Source organism: Tetrao urogallus (assembly GCF_951394365.1).
Source record: "Tetrao urogallus genome assembly, chromosome: 4".
Lineage (NCBI taxonomy): Eukaryota > Metazoa > Chordata > Aves > Galliformes > Phasianidae > Tetrao > Tetrao urogallus.
The window spans coordinates 49,257,965-49,275,636 of NC_136817.1; the positions used below are offsets into that span (position 1 = coordinate 49,257,965).

At 43.7% G+C, this 17,672-nt stretch overlaps 1 protein-coding gene across 4 annotated transcripts in view; it reads right to left on the bottom strand.

Annotated features, from left to right (window-relative positions):
• Nucleotides 1-12,239: 12,239 nt before the first annotated feature.
• UBE2K (ubiquitin conjugating enzyme E2 K) overlaps nt 12,240-17,672 on the bottom strand; it is a gene marked incomplete at both ends in the record, with an annotated part of 34,171 nt that continues 28,738 nt past the window's right edge. For 2 of the 4 annotated variants that reach the window (XM_079534544.1, XM_079534542.1), the window contains 3 exons: nt 12,240-12,314; nt 12,716-12,844; nt 16,282-16,381. In XM_079534544.1, the coding sequence (XP_079390670.1) occupies nt 12,240-12,314; nt 12,716-12,844; nt 16,282-16,381 (304 nt within the window). The remainder of the gene's footprint in view (nt 12,315-12,715; nt 12,845-16,281; nt 16,382-17,672) is intronic. The other 2 variants (XM_079534543.1, XM_079534541.1) reach the window with 2 other exon arrangements.

The window sequence follows — 17,672 nt, forward strand, 5'->3', positions numbered from 1 at the left end:
TAATTGTCAAGTCTCCCAAGGGATCCTCATAGAGCTCTAGAGGCTAGACAGTGTTTGTGGAGGTTATATGATTCAGTGCCATGCTCTGAGCAGGGCTTTTTTTTTTCTTTTTTTTTTTTTTTTCCAGTTTTCTTTTTAGACTGAAAAAAAAAACCTGAAAAGAAAACTAAACTTCTTTAGTTTTCTTGAGATGGACATTTGAATTACTTCTGTACGTCGACTACCAGTATAGCCCAGTATAGCTAAAGAAAATGAACACTCCATGCTGCAAATTAGGCTGTGCAGAGATGCATACCAACTGTAGGAAAAGGTCCCCTGGTTTGCTGGCACCGTAGACCAGCTTACATGCACAATTTCTCTGCCTGACTCCAGCTATCGCTGACCAAAGTGCTGAGAGCACATGTGGCAAAATTCAGTTACTCCACGGGTGAGCATTAGCCTTTATACCAAATACAGGGAAGCACAGGCATCATTTTTATCCATATGTAATGTTATACGTAATTTTATCCATACGTGTGTGCATTGCCAGTTCTCTTTTTGAGGATAGAACAAGTAATAAAAATCTGTTGATCAGTTTAGAGCTGTGGAATTGAAGACAAGTTACTGCAAGGGAGGAGATGCTTATTTTGTAGTTGACCGTATGCGAGCTCTGAAATAGCAGTGGGGATTGTCTCTGGTAATGAGAGAACTGATGCTCAGAGGTTTCCACCTTTTATTCTGTGATAAAGAATAAAAGAAAGCCCAGTTAAAACCCGGTGTTTGTGGATGGGGCTGAGGTTTCTCATTCAGATCCATAGTTAGCTCTAAGTTACCATCTTTCAAGTTCTCATTTTCATAAAACTCGGTTTCTTAGCAGACGTGCATTTATCTCTGTTTCTCTGATTCTGAGGCTGTTTGGCTCTTAAAACAAAAGGAGAGGAAGGCTGTTCTGGGAGCATCCTTTGTAAAGTAGTACATGAAACCTGAACCGCCCTGCAAAATTTAATCTGAATAATTGTTATAAACAAGGTAGTATTTCTAGAACAAACCGGTGTGTCTTAAACAGGAAGGATAATATGCATTATTCATCTTTTCTGCATATGCTAAGTAACAAAAATACCTTTCCTAAAATGTTTTTCCAGCCAGTAGATGGTTAGCTCACATTAGTGGACCAAGTTCAACACTAGCTAACGTGAAACTCAGTAGCCAGTCTGATAGCTCTCATAGCTGAACTGTCTTGTGTGAAGTTCCAGAAAGATTTGGGTTCACTAAGTACCCAAGAAATTGTTTCTTTAAGAAATCAACTGTGCTGATCCTAGTCCAGTTGCATGCATGCTCCATGGCTGTGTTTTTGGCAGTAATAAGTTTGTTTGTTTGTGTGCAGAAATCAAGACACAAATCATGCTCGAGGAAATAGCCCAAACCAAAGAAGTTGGACTGTAAATCTGCTTGCAAGCCAGGCTCCAGGTGTGCATAGCTGATAACTAAACATCATTCAGAGTAGCTGGTGTCAGCATGAGGAATTGTCTCGGTGCAACAACAGGTAGGCACAGAGAATAGCAAGGTGTTGAACAGCAGTTGAAGTTCTGTAAGCAGCACCTGCTGTGTCCCTCCAGCATCAGAAACACGACCCATCCTTCCCTCACTACCTCGCCTTACTTTCTATAGTTCCAAAGGAGCTAATGAAGTTTTAGGCTACCATAGCAGCTTGTAAAGAAAGAAATAAGTGATCTGATGGGACCGTAGGAAGAGGTCAGCTCACACTTGTTAAGGTTCAAACCCTTTGCTCAGGTTACAGAAGCAGAAGAAGCACGCACACTCCCTCCATTACCTGGTAGAAGCAGCTACACCTGAACTCAGCGATGTCTCATTTGCCTAAAGACAAACAATGTGATTGTGTTCCTCAGAGCTTTGGTGTTGCTCAGGGATATTTGACACAAGCCGTACTTATGCTACAAAGTTACAGAATTACTGTCTGCACCAAACAGTATACAGTCATTGTAAGGCTGCCCTGGGAGAAGCCTTCCTGTTTTACCTGATGGAAAGGTCTTCCTAACCCACGACAAAGTATCTTCTCAGTTTCTGCTTTGCAAGTGTGATGACAAGCTTTTGTCAGGGAACAGCATATCTCTGCAGTGGCTGGGTGTTGTCAGTTAGGGGGAAGAGTCAGGACTTGCTGTGACCCTTTAACTTTGATAAGAGCCATTCAATTTTCAGCCTGGTGGGTTTACCAGCAGCTGCACAATCAGATCCACGGTCAGTAGAGCTGAGACATCCGTGGGCAGTACAGATGGTCGGCGCAGCTGGGTCCTTGAGGAGTGGGAGCATCGGGAGGCGCGTCTGCTCTTCAGAGGAAGCGCGGTGGTTATTGGAGCTGATTTGTAACTTGCTGAGAAGTCATGCTGGTGATGGGGTAGTCAACAGCAAGTCAGCTGAGGTAAGAAGCTCAACCAGGTAGCTCTGCATACATGCAGTGTCCCACACCCACGACCAGACTATTATTTCAACAGCCACGAGAGCTCAGATGTGTGTTCATAGCCACAAGAGTTCAGATGTGTGTTCATACAGCTGCAAGGCAGGCAAGCTCTAGAACAAGAAATACACGTTTTACTCTTTAAGTTCAGTCATTAAACTCATCTGTTTGCCCTGGAAGTTGAGATTGATGTATCTTGGCCCTGATTCACCAAAGCTTGGGAAGCAAAAGCTGGCCTATGATTATTGAAGTCTCAGACATGAGCTGAGCTGCTTTGGTGTTAGGTCCGAGTGCTCCACAGCAGGTAGATTATCACCATCTATTCTAGAACAATTTTGAGTTCTTTCTTTGGTGCAGCATAGGGGTAGCAACCACTGTCTGCAAGAAAGCTGGGATGTTGAGGATATTTTGGGGTAGCACTGGTGTCTCTGAGAAAAGGTGTCTGATTTCAGCATGTTCCAGCCTTCTGCTTGGGTGAGGTTTCTCTCTTACACGTAGTTGCTGCATAAAGCTCTTTGCTTCTCTTACTCAAAGCCTCTAATGTAATGTCAGACAGACTTCCACATGTGTGTGCTGTTCATCACATTAACAGTTGGAATTTCTCCTGTTGATGTTTTTCCTGTGCACATCTGAAAATCTGATGTCTTTACTGCTTTTATTTTGAAACTACGATACAGTTTTCAGCCATTTTGATACAAATATTTCTTTTTTTTCTTTTTTTTCCCTAAAACTTAATTTGTCACACCAGTGGTTTCCACAGGCTTAACTGGATGTTGCAAGGACATGCTTCATTTCACTTTGTAATATTCCTAGTCTGAGGCAGGGGTTTGGAGACTGATCTTGAGATGACTGAGTTATTCTAGGCCGGTGGTGGTACTTCCTCATGGTACAACAGCATTCATGTTGGATTTCTAAGTGTTTTTCCAGAAACCAGAGGCGAGGTGGCATTCATGTGATAGGTTTTGCTTGATTTAGACTGGAAAAGTGCAAGTAAATCCCAGGCTCCAAACTTGTGTGTGTTCCTCCCAGCTATGAGGAAGTCCTGCCTCCTGTCCTTTGCTGTCATTTGGAGCATGGATCTATCCCAGCTCAAGTAGGTGGTTCTGGCTGCTCTTTGAGAACTGCGAGTACTTCATGGCTCTGGGGCTCCATCATATCTCTGTATAAACGCCTGATAGAAGGTAGAGAACTGGTGTCAGACTCTTCTCAAAGAGCACACAAGAGGCAGTCATGGTTTCTCTCTTACATGTAGTTGCTGCAAAGAAACAAGGAATTTTGTTCAAATGCTTTTAAAAGATAAATAATAATATTCTTTATAATGCAGGAACGGAGCACTGGCTTGGGCTGCTCAGAGGCCGTGGGCTCTCCTCCTTGGAGATCTTCAAAAGCCACCTGGCCATGGGCCTGGGCACCCGCTCCGGTGTCCTGGATGGGTCTGGGCCGGAGGGACCCACAGGTCCCTGCCAGCCTCAGCCGTGCTGTGCTCCTGTGATGTCAGCGCTGGGCTCTGAGTCCTTTGAAATGATGGCAGTTCACTCCAGGCAGCATTACATGATTTTCTGATTGCACACCTCCAAGCAGGCACCTTTCCCATTTGTTTTCTCTTCCTGCTGACCTTGTTTGGTTGGGTTTTTTTGCTCATCACACGAATTCATAATTTCACTTGTTTTTCAAAACCAGTAAGTACGATGTGTGGCAGTAACGTCAGGGGCTTTTTTGTATAATCTCTTTCAACCTTCAGCCACCAACCATTTGAATGCACTGACACAGCAGATACTACCAAAATCCTTTTAAGTAGGATAAGGGAGGTGGCTTTGACCTCCCTTTGAAATATGTATGTATGTATATATAAAAACAATCTGTTTATTACAGTTCAGACTCACGGCAGCTTTCTTGATGTCCAAACAGTTGCAAGTGCAGAGACTCCCGGAGCTGGGGGAGGAGTGCAGAGCTGAAATGGATGGCTTCTGCTGCAGCCTGGCGTGAGCGATTCTGCAGGGCTGTGCAGCAAGCAGGGCCAGGTCCAGCAGCAGGGAGGCCAGGCACATGTGTGGCTGTAGGCTCGGAAGGAAATTGCCCCCGTCCACACCACGGGGTCATTGTTCCTAGAAAGATGAACTGACCAGTAGGCACCGTTACAAGTTCTAGATTTGGGACAGAAGCACAGCACAGCTGAGGCTGGCAGGGACCTCTGTGTCCCTCCAGCCCAGCCGCAGCTCCAGCAGGGACGCCAGAGCAGGTGCCCAGGCTCATGGCCAGGCAGCTTCTGAAGATCTGCGAGGAGAAGACACCGCAGCCTCCGGGCAGTCTGTGCCAGAGCTGTCACCCACACAGCACAGAAGTGCTCCTGGTGTTCAGAGGGAACCTCCTGTGCTACATTTTGTGTCTCTTGCCCCTTGCCCTGGTACTGCACACCACTAAAAAGAACCTGGCTTCCTGCTCTTTGCACCTTCCCTTCAGGCATTTATGCATATTAATGAGATCCCCCTGAGCCTCTTCCTGGCTGAACAGTCCCAGCTCTTTACCTCTCCTCCCAGAAGAGGAGCTCCACGCCCTTTATTAGACCCTTTCTGTCATATCCAGGCCGCTCAAGCTGTGCAGCATAGCACTGGACCAAGCACATCAGAGACACCTCACCAGAGCTGAGCAGAAGGGAAGGACCACTTCCCTTCCCCTGCTGGCAGCGCTGTGCCTAACACAGGCCAGGATGCCACTTGTCAGCAGCGAGGACGTGTTACTGAGTTGTGCTCAGGTTGGTGGCCACCAGGACCCCAGGTCCATTTCTAGGGAGCTGCTTCCAGCTGGGTGCCCACAGCATGTCCTGCTGCTGTGCCTCCTTATGTGCAGCACTACGGGTTTCTCCTTGCTGAACAGTCACAGCTGAGGACTGTTCCCAAGTGGGAAGAGTGACAAATGATCAGTCTGAGAAACAACACTTTCCCTGTTTGTTCTTAAGAGCCATTTGGCTTTTTCTACCTCTGCACCATCTGACTTGGAGAACTGTCAGTACTTACTTTGTTGGGACATGTCTGCTTCTAAGTAGCTCTCTCTTCTGACAAGTGTGGCCTGCAGACAGTTTGCTCCTGGGGTTTTGATGTGGTTCAGGCCAGTTAGGGACTTGAACGTGGGAGATTGCTATAAAGGGCAATGTGCATGACAAGCAGGAGCACATCCCCAGGCCCAGCCCAGCTGTAATGTGCCTCTGGAACATTCATACACACGCTTCATTTCACAGTCTTTGTCCCTTTAATGGTGAAAGCCATAAACAAGTCTTCATTCCATTGAAGCTGACAACTTCGGCTCATTCAAATCACTTTGGACACAGGTAAGACGCATCTCAGCCATTCCACCTTCCTGCAACGACTTGAAGATGCACCAGGAGTGCTCTTGCCCTGCTCCACACCCAGGGTTTGCTCTTTAGCCTCAGGGCTGGAAGAAGTATGGTAGTGGTGGCATTTCCAGTGCTATTTCTTTGCTGAGAAAGAAATACATACCATGAACCCTGTGAAATGGAGCTGACCAGCTCTAGGTCTGCTTCCAGAAACAAAATTCTCCTCCAAGCCTGACTGGCAATTCTGTGTTGAGCTGTTGCTGGTGAGGGGCTGCTGTTCCACTGGGGCTGTGTCAGGGTAGGTTAGGTTCCTGAGGCAGGCAGGGCTGTGCCCACAGGTGGGTACCATGGCTGCAGGGCCTCCCCAGCCTCTCCAGCAGGCTCAGCAGGAGTCCTGCAGCTCACTGCCTCGCTCCCCTTTAACACACTGCAGTAATGCCTCTCCCAGCCCAGCAGCAAAGAGAACAGCTGCTCTGGCAGTAATGCAGGGAGGAAGGGACCTGGGCAGGGCAAACGAGGTGCTTGCCAGCATCATCCTCCTGCCCCACTGTAAGTGGATTGCACTGTGAGCCACTTCTCCCCCTTCACCACCATAGCTCTCATTTTTCCCTCACAATTCCAGCTGCTCTTCATTTGTTCTTCATTTGGCTAAAACCCCCCTAAACACCTCACGTATTTCACCACAAAGCAGCTACTGAGTGAAACAATGTAATTTATTTGACATTACACCAGACATGGGTGCTCCAGCCCCAAACTTGGCCTTAAAACAATTTTAAATCCTGGACTTGCTGCACCAGAGTTACCAGAGTTACCCAGCTGAGGGCTAAAATTTGCCAGCGTTACAGCTGCCGAAACACAAAGTTAAATACAGGAGAACTGAACCAAACAGCTGTGATCACGATCAAAGCCTCGCTTCATGGTCACACCATCCCTGCACAGCAACGCCACGCGGTGCACAGCCCGCTAACCCAGCTCCAGGCTGTATTTCATCAAGTATCCTCTGTCAGCTCCCACTGAGCAGAAGGCAGCTTTCAGACCACCCTGTTCCATTCAGCAACCTCTGACCCAAACCCCGCAGCCTCTGCCCGAGCCCTCCCCCAGCTGCAGGACAGCACTAGGAGCTCAGCAAGAGCCATCGCCTCCCTGCAGAGAAGTGCCGCAGTCCACGCAGCACACCGTGCTTGGAAATGCACAGCTACGAGATCAGCGGCAGCGGGAAACAAAGGCTGCTTCCTCTCTTTCTTCAGACACAGCCTACACCGCTTTTCTTCTTCTCAAGGAGACACCGCGTGTGCTCTGGGAGGCAGCCTTAGCCAAAATCATGCTTTCACTACACAGATTAAATTTACACAATTTCTCCCTTTTCCACGAGCATTAGGACAGAGCCCAGCTGCTCTCACTGCTGACACAGAGGCAGTGCACTGGGGAACACGAGAACCATCTGAAATACCAGAAATAAAATGAAAACTGCTTTCAGGGAAACATGCATTTATTAAGCATTCCCAGTGAAAAGAAATCAACATCTTTTCAAATGTGTGTTTATTTAAAAAATCATTTGTGTACAAAAGTGTTTGTGTTTTTATTTTCAAGACAAAAAACACTGATGCTGCATCCCAGCCCCCCCCACTCCATTACAGGCAGGCTGATGCACAGGAGCCCACCTCCTACCAAGCTTTTATCAGACTTTTTAATATATTTTTTAGGGTTTTAAGGTTTGTTTTTTTGCTTTTTTTTTTTTGTTTGTTTTTTTTAAGAAAAGTCAGAATTTCAGATGGAAAAGTGAAAAGCAGGGTTCTTCCACAGCTGACATCAGCATTATGAGGGCAGCCTGCTCCAGCCACCCCCAGCACCAGCAGTGGGCAGATACAGCTTTTTCACAGTACATTTCCTCAGCTGTTGAGTCACATCTCCCAGCTGACACCAGCAAGGAGAGGCTCAGCGCCACAAGCAGCCGGCCAGAGAGTTTGATGCCTACAAAGCAGGTAACAGCAGAGAAGAAACATCACAGTACAGGGCAAACGAGTTCTAAGATTTTGCTGAATGAGAGCAGATCTGAAAAGATGAGTTGCTAACTCCAGGGCACTGCAGCTGGAATAACTGAGCAAGAAGCAAAATGCATTGAGGACAGTTGGGCTGATGTGGCTACAGCTGAACCAGCTGAGGATGCAGCACCAGCAGAAGAGCGAGCTGTGTGCAGCCACTGATGGCTTCAGAATAATCAGAAAATGAGCAAGAGGGAAGAAACAGCTGCTTCTTCACCTAGCCATGGGAGAAGGCTCTGACTGGAAAATGAGAAGAAGTCATAGCAAACCACCTGCATGGCCTTCCCAGGCAAAGCCTGAGGCACTCGCTGAGCACCCTGGCTTCCTGCTGCAGCCGGACAATGCAATGGATGGCACGATGAAGGGCGTTCTCAGCTCATCAAGTCCTACGAGCGCAGCACAAGTGAGCAGCTAGATGTTTGGATCAACTTCTGCCATCAACAAATAGGGCAGGACAGGACACCTAACCTTCTTGAGGCTGCATATAAGCAGACACGAAACCAAACTAGCACTGCTCAGGTGGTTATCCTTTTCCCCTTTGGGCAAGCCTCCAACACTAAGCCAGCTTTTATTGGTATTTAGGAAGGAAGCAAGGGACGTGCTCACAGTCAAGCTTCTTCCCCTCACTCTGAAAACAGAACATTTCACATTAGGAGATGCAGTAAACAAGAACTCTTGCTTGAAACTACGTTTCAGGTTTGATTTTCCCCCTCCCATAAATCAGCACTCCATAGGCTTTCAAGTACCCAGACTGATTCACAGCTTCAATTTGCATAGTTTGAATGTTTGTTGCCCACACCACCCCCTACAGGCTTGGTATCACCAGGTAAGCTCCTTCCTGCCTTTTTAATTCTTCTTTTATTCTGATCTGAAAGGAGAAGACGGACAGACAATATTCCTAGTGCGTTAGCACCCAGCCCCACGCTAACTCCTGGGCCAGGCACAGCACAGCGCCCAGCTGGCACGAGGCTCACCAGAAAGCTGCTCACTCATACCCAGTTCTGCGCTGCTGGCTTGGCACACTTTTTGCTGCAAAAGGGAAGTTTGGAACACGCAGGAGTAGCACCGCAGGCCAGAACTTTCTGGAAGGATCCATCGCTAAGCTTTGTCCAAGAGGTCCCAGTTGGTCACAGCAGGAGCACAACTCCCTCACAGACACGATGGAGAAAGCTGCGAGTTTGGCAAGGGGGAGCAGATGCCAGAGATGGAGAGTTTGGCACTCACGGGAAACCTGAGGCTTTTGGCAACACAAAGGGACATTCCTTTATCTCTATGCAAAATTACACTTTGCTTTTTGAAGAAGTGGATGAGATAGGAGCTGCTGGTTCCCCACCAACCACTTTGCCAGATGAACATTAAAACGTTGAGCAGTGAGATCTCACGCTCTGGAAATCTGTATGCTCCATTAGCAATGCCTTGTTAAGAAAAACTGGGCCATCTAGACTTCAGAATAACTGTTTCAAGCTGCTTTCTTAAATACTGAAGGAAGACAATATGAGATGTATTGTACTCAGCAAGCAACTGTTCCCACAGTTCACAAAAATTCATTTTAAGCAAGCAGAAAATGTGAGCCCAAGCCTGAAGCAGTGAGCGGTGTGGCAGCTCTGCATTGGCAATGTGTAGGGCCCACAACATGGCGCCACTCACGCAGATGGCACAACTACATTGTGCACAAACTCAGCGAGCTGAATGCTGATAGTAAACTCCCTGGGGCTCAGCCCCAGCTGCAGCTGAACCAACCTTGAACAACCTTGTTCCTGTATTCAACTCTGATAACTATCGAGAAGACAAAACCACTCCTTAGGAAAGACTAACGAGAACTCGAGAACTTCAGCCCACCGATGTCTCCCGAATGTCATCTCTCCTTCCCAGCTCAGGCCTTGAGAAGCTGCCCTCTGCCAGCACCTGAGCCAGCATCAAGGTATCTCTGCTGTAAAGCACGTGGGGATGGAGGGCAAAAAATAGCATCCAACACCTACACATAAGGGAAAGGGAAGACAAGTGTTCTTGTACGGAGACAAAAAATGAGGTAACTTCACAAGAGAAACAGAACTTAACAGGGTGTTGTTTCAGTGGTGACCATGACCACCTCAGAACCACTTCCACTCTTCTTCCCTCCCCATCTTCCTTTACGCACAGTTCAGGAAATGTGGGTACCTCTGGACACGCGCTTTCAGTGGGTGCTCTGAGGAGACCGATCTCATCCAAAGACACACGCAGAAGCCCATGACAGAAGTTTTATATCCCTTGACAACAATTTCAGAGTTTCTTCTTTTGATGAATAGCAGCGAAGAGCAAGGGAAAGCAGTCAGCAATTTATAATTACCACCAGGATAAAACAACACAACAGAAAAGGCGTTGACGTAATCAAGTTTTTACCCTGTACAACAGAAAAAACAGCAATCTGAGGTTAACACTAGCGGCGTTCTGCCAGTTTCCTACCGTCCCTGGTTCTCACCTAGCAAACCAGCTGAACAGTAGCAGCTTCTTGTTTAAAAAAATAAATAAATATAAAGAAAGACAAAACAATTTGTTTCCTTTGGCATCTTCGAGAATGATATACACTAACTGAAGAAAATCCAAGAAAAGTGATCACTGACTACACCTCAAAAAGCAGTATGTATAAGACTAAGCAAATGCATTTAGTATTGCACTGATATGAGCTAGAAGTATTTACTGTCTGTGCCCCCAAAATATTTTAAGCTCGGACACATGGGACAGAAGAGTTGAGAGCACATCCCCGAAGAGTTGGGTCTGTACAGCTCTACTTTCTGGTTCTGTTCCACAGCTGTGCTCCAGACATTGATCAGGTGCAGCGTTCCTGATCCCATCTAGTACAACTTCTAAACAAACCTCTACGAAGAGTGAAACTATTTCAGCCTGCACTTCACAGTCCAAGAGAAACCCCAACCAGACGTCCCTCCCCACATCCCACCCCATTAATGCACTCTTCAGGAGAAGAAACAGTTGTGGAAAAATGCCTTACGTGGTACAGCACTGACAATCCCCACCCTAGTCTCAGCATTTCTCTGAAAGTACTTGTCAGATATATTCTCGAAAGTTAGCATCATATTCATAAAGACAGTAGAGCTCTCTTTAAATAGATGTACTAGTGTTTGAAGTTGCAAAACTAATAATTTTCAAGCTTTTGCACTCAGGATGAAATGTCATTTTAATACGAATAAGACGACTGACTGTATGTACAAGCCAAGGTAAGTTTCAGTTCTCGTTTATCAGAAACATCAATCCAAAAGAAAGCTAAATTGAGAACAAACTTCTATGTGCATTTGAAGTATGTACAGTAAAAACACCAACACAGCCTCCATGTGTCAACTAGAGAAAAACGCAAGCAAGGATGAGTTTTCAAGTACCTGGAAAGCAATCCTTAAACTGAAGCCCAAAATAAAGCTAGGAAACTGCTGCAAAAACAGCTGATTGCATCATATCAAGCACTCAAAAGAAAATATAATTCTCAGTATGCCAGAGAATTAGCTTTTTCCTCCTTCAAATCCAGTGAAGTCATATTATCCAAGATATATTGAAGAACATTTTACATCCACTTAAGACAAAAAGAAAAAAAAAAGAAAAGAAAACCAGCTCCATTCTTGTGCTATATCAAGGCATACTAAACCCTTACTAGTGTGTAGAAAATACGATGGATGAAAATCACTGATAATTCAAAATATGTTCTTCATAGGCGAGCCTAGACTACCATACATGGCACACAATACCAACAGAATGAAGAATCATCTAGGGAGGGTTCTCAGCTGTATGACGTAAGGGAGAAGAGAATCCGGTTCCCCAATTAATAAGCTACGAAGAAAAAGGTTCTGAACAGGTCACCATTTGGAACTTTGGGTAAATCTTTTAAAGTCTTTCAGGAAAACAGGAACACTCAGGTATTTAAATGGTGCTCTCTTCAGCGCCCCTACCTAATACGTCTATTAAGTACAAGCATGCAAATATAGGTCAATCCACAGGCACATAGGATCCATGTTAAGAACAGTAAGATAGCTGTGATGAGCGGCACCAACAATTTTGATGACTAACACTCAAAATGTGGCTTTCTGAATTACTAAATCAAAATCCTGAAGAAAGTTCCTGCTAGTTTTCGTCACACTGCTAAACACGAAAGTAGGCATGTTTTTCCCCCCCCTTATTTTAGCTGAGCTCAAAGAATTTTTACAATATTTAGTAAGAAAAAAATTAAAGTATTTCCCCTTTTTAAATTTACACAGACGTTTAATTAGCTTTATTTACAGAGCGGTTTTTCAGTCTCCAATCGTGCCTAGATAGCATCATCAGGCAAGAGTGCCAGTTTTAAAAGAGAATCTATATAGAATCCTAAAAATAACAGATGGTGATGCTCCTCCGAAGGGGCAAGCTGGACAACCGAAGCAGCTCTCTACATGGTTCAGTTACTCAGGAGTAATTCTGTTGCAGTCTCTACATCCCATGATTTTGAAGACAAGGCCACTATTACTGCATTCTGCAATGAGAAAACAAACAGTAAGGTAAACAGGTAACGACAACATTTTCAGTGCGCGAGCCTGCAACTGAGAAATGAAATTTGTTTGCAGATTTATCAGCTTATGTTGGTTTTTCACCCAAGTCTTAACTAATCATTTTCAGAAAGGTTACTCAAAAAGGGTGAGGGAACTTCAGATTTACTAATTTATTCTTTCACTAACAACGAAGCATCTCAGAACTCCAACTGCAGCCAAACCGCATGACTGACCCTCCAAATTGAACAGAAATGGCGAGTTTTACTTCAACGTCTGAATGGCTCCCTATATTGCCTATATGCTTGCCCCACTCCTACTGGAAAACATTCAAGTTACCTATCATAGAACGGCTTGGGTTGGAAGGGAACCTCATGGATATACTTACCCTATCAAAGCCCATAGCACAAAGGTTTTCTATTTTTCTGGTGTATTCTGGACTAGAAACTGGTGCTCCAGCATACACATGTGCCCAAAGTCGAGCTGTCTGTTTAAACATTTCTGGATTTTGTTTGTACTATACAAAAGAAAGAGAGGGGAGAATGGGAAGTTAAGTCAACTCAACGGTCCAACCAAAGAGTACGATGACGCAGCAGGTTCCATTCCCAATTCTCTCTGTAACATCTTCAACACTATTTCAACCTTATTTCACACTGATCCAACTCAAGTTTTTGAAACAATACATGGAGGCGAGCATTACATGTAGCTGAAGCTTATGCACGCATTTAATTGGATGCGTTTGCCTTTGTTAAATGACACACTACAGGTGTGTGTACAATCCAATACTAGCTCTGCCAACACAACGCTCTCAACTCAGCGACCAGGAAGGAGTGCAGCAGCTGTATTTGGCACAGCTACCAAACGTTTCTGTTCAGCGCAGCAAAGCATGAGCTGCTCCCACGTCAGCAACTGGTGAATGTATGCATTGTGCTGAACTTTTGTGTATTTCTCTCATCACTGAAGTGACGCCTGGTTTTGCACACTGCAAGGACTTCTGCATTTCAGGGAGGGCTGACTCTTACTACATGCCCTCCTACTCAAAATACGGATGTAAGGGCAGCTTGTTACCATGAAAAAGGGCTGAAAAACCAGGTGAATGTGCAGGAAACTAGGAAATTGCAATTCTCTGCAAGCTACTGTTAATCAGACAATAACATTTAAATACACTGCATAATTTTATTTTGCACCAATCTTGTCACTAGCAGGTTTTTCAGCAAACAACACAATGACCATTGTAAGAGCTTTTGCCCTGTGCCAGGAACTCAAAAGCCAGGAAAGTGGGTCATCTGTCATGAACTGTATACAACAAAGCAAGACGACAGCTTCCTGTTCCAGCAACGTTCATCTAGAAAATCAAGTTTTAAATCTCCATAACCATACACTGCCTTTATTCAAACCATACTTTTTCTCCTTAATCATTCCTCCTGAAAAAGTTTTTCCATCCTTACCTATATAATAAATACTAGCACTAAGATGATGTGACAAGATACAGGAAAATGCACGATTTTAGAGTCATTTTAAGGACAGAAACACAACCAACTATCATTCTAGTATTTTATCCATACATCTAAACAATCATACCTGTAAAGTACTGTCCAAGTCAGTACTTCTTACATTTCATTTCACTTTTCCTACAGCACAGTCCCAAATTCAGCTGCATTATGAGCTGTGTACACCTCCTGCTAACTCTGTTCCCCACGAAGAACCCCACACAGTCACTGACTATTAATGGTGTTAAAACAAACAGAGAAGATAACCTACTGGTAGAAATAACTTACATAAACAGTGCTCTCTAATACATTTTTAATCTTTACAACTAACGAAGTGAGGAAGCAGTAAGGGTAGCATCAGTAACATCCCAAAACAATTCTGTCTTAAGAAAACTTCCTATTCTATTTTTTAAGGATTTGAAAATATTGGCAGATCTAATAAGCAACAAGCTGAAGTGGAAAGAATTTAAGTCGTGTTTGCATAACTACATTTTATTCAGAACTAGCTTTCAGTTTCCTATAAGTAGAACTCCTTTATTTAGTAATCTGGCTTCTCACTGAATTGAGAAGCACACAAGAATCTCTTACTGATGTCTCTGTATTGGGAGTCACAGTCAATTATGCTGCTGTACTTAAAAACCAGCTGTAACCAGTCAAGTATGATGAAGTAGTTTTGGCACCGGACAGCATCTGAAGATGGCAGGTACCTGAAATCACTGCCATTATCTGAGCAGGAGTAGAACACTGTGCTCACCCTGAGATTCAGCCAAAACATGCGTAGGAAAATACTTCCCTGTACCTCATCTAACAAATAATTACGTAAATTAGCAAAGTAAAACAAAGATGAGCATACAGGATAAATAATTCCTTATTAGATTTTGTTTTCAAGAAGATTTTTGGGGATAGTGGAGGGGAACAATAGGATGGGACAAGACAAGTGACCTGGAAAAAACAAAGACCGTGCACCATTATGTGGAAGAACTGGATGTTAACCTTCACCTCTCTCAGAGGAATTATAACAACTTTCTACTTACACACATGTGTGTAACTAAAGGCCAACCTGCTGGCACAGCAGATATAGATATCTGTAGGGGACAAACTGAATCTTCCCCACACCAGCCGTGCCACAGTCCCACCTGACACCCCCAAAGACCACCTGGAAAACTGCAATCCAGAGTCCAGAGAGTTTCATGAAGTTTTCTATCCGAGGGAAAACAATTTCCAGCTGAAGTGTTTCTATGAGATTGTTGGAATTTTACTTTCAGCAGCAGAATAGGAAGTTCTATTTTTGTTCTTTGTGAAAAAGGAAAATGCAAAACAGCTTTTCCACCAACGGACAAAATGAGTTTCCTCTGTTCTCCACGTTTCCCTCTAAAACCAGACAGCTTTGATAAACTGATTAACTATCACCCTACATAGACTAGACTTTAGGAGAAGGGAGTACACACTTCTTACCCTTTCCTGGAGCGTGCTGACTTACAGGAGATATAGAGGAGATTGATGCTGGAAGAACTTTTTACTTGCTTGAGTTTTTTTTGTTACTGAAATATATCCTTATTATCAGTCAAATGCAAAGCAAAGCCTTCTCTCTCTCTCCCTCTCTCTCCCCCCCCCCTCTCCCTCCAAAGAAAAAAGGAAAAATACATGCATACTTGGGATTTTGCTGAAAACTGTCAAATGATTGAAGCCATAGAAAGATTGTTCCCATCTTTAATCAACATTTTAAATAGCACCAGCTATTTTTTTTTAATAAATTGTTGCTACTGTCTGAAGAATAACAAACCTTGCTGATTACATTAGAATTCTATTAATACATATTTGACTAAAATAGTTAACCCAAGTACTTGCAAAGGTAAAACACAGAATGCTCCATGTAGATTAAACGTGTCTCACGAATAGTGACTTGCAGCATTTAATCCTAAGATTTTTGTTTTCAACAAATCAACACTCAGCAGTATTCATACTAATCTAGAAGAGGAGCTACAAGCCAATTCAAATCCAATAAATAAATAGTTTCAGAATAAAAACAAATGTTTGTGTAAGTCTTAGATTTTCACATAATCATAGAAAGGCCTGTGGTGAAAAGAACCGTAATGATCATCTAGTTTCAACCCCCTTGCTATGTGCAGGGTCACCAACCACCAGACCAGGCAGGCTGGAAGGAAGGTTTAAAAGGAAAGTTACGTTGGAATCCATTTTACTATGCATAGTTACCTCCTGACATTTCTTACAAGCTAAATAAGGAACCAAGAAACAAATACATCTTTTCACACTGCACAGTAACTGCTATTTACTTCGGAATCCAGAGAGTAAAGAACAAAACACTGTAGTAACTGACACCTACTGTAAAGCAGTTTTCAAATAGATGACTGAAAAATCTTTATTGACTGACCTTATTCCAAACTCGGTTCGAGTTAATGAAGGTTATAGAAATGTTAGCAATTCAGTCAACTGAGCTTCTTACCTGGTTTGCCACTACTGCGTCTTGCGGATCGTCTGGTTCTGCAGCAGCCAACAATGCTTGCAGAGATAACAACACTGTTCTTAGAGTCATTGCTGCTGCCCTGAAATTAGAATTTGAAAATGACTTTACCAAATCCCACACCTGTAGACACCTCTGCTGCTGCAGTCATAAAACAAGGGATACCAGATATTTTAAATCTGGAAGTTAGAACCTTCAACTAGTACAGTTTAGAGGTAGTAAAACACAGTTTAATTGAAGTGAGTTTTTAAATGGGGACGAGATCATTAACGATGCTCTAAGTATGTGGAAAAGAACTCTTGACCTACACAATTGATCTTACCCACATCACAGAATTCATTTCACTTGCTCAAAAAAAGAAGTTAGCTTGAAGTTTGTGTTGTTCTTCCTTACTACCCGTAACAGTACCTTGCTCAATCTCTGGGTACCAAACTGCCAGCCAACGTGTGCTCCCTCTGCTGGCACTCTTTATAAGAAAATAGCATACACAGAAACAGTGACCTTTATTTAAAATTCTTATACCAGATAAGGAATTTTACATTTGACATCTTTTGCATTGCATCACTTTACATTTCTTCCCCCTAAAGAAGTTAACAATTTACATAGTGAATCACTACCACAACAAAAAAAGGTTGGACAATTACAGAAGCATGCAACTGAAGGTAGTCTCCCAACTTTGTCTCATTTCAACATGATACACTACTGACAGTTTCAACCAGCCGTCCCGGTTTCAGCTGGGATACAATTCCAGACAGTGTAAGAAAACGTTTCTGTAGAAACGATGGTGCTCTAAAGGCATTTAATGGCTTCTCTGAAAGATGTTTGTTGAAGACAACATGGCTCTGGAGTCTAAACCATCCATCTCCTAAGAGTTCATCATTTACCTTCATCTCAACGTCTATCGAGAATAAGAGACTTCAATTGCTTTTAAAAGGGAAAACCAGGCATGCATCTAAAGTCAATCATCACTCAGAAAAGAGGTATCAAATCATTATTTACATGTTAATCTGTAGAGTTGTAACATTTCAAATGTACAGTTTCAATAGATTTTGATCATGAACACCATCTCTGATCTACCATTCCAGCTGGCACACGTTGGCAGTCACATCAGGATCCTGCTGTGCTAAGCGGTTCAGCAGACTCAGTTGTTGCGCTGCTGGCACAGACAGATCTTCAAGGTAATACACAAAACTATTCAACCTTTTACTAGTGGAAAAATGCAACATTTTAGATTTGAGTTAGACAGTTACAGTACATGAAATGCTAAAGGAACGTTGTGGAGAAAAGCATAATCAATCAACACAAGTATCAATTAACAGAAAGTAGCTTCTCCTTTTCTGGAAGGCTGGAAGTCAGTGCAGCGAGTTTGTCAG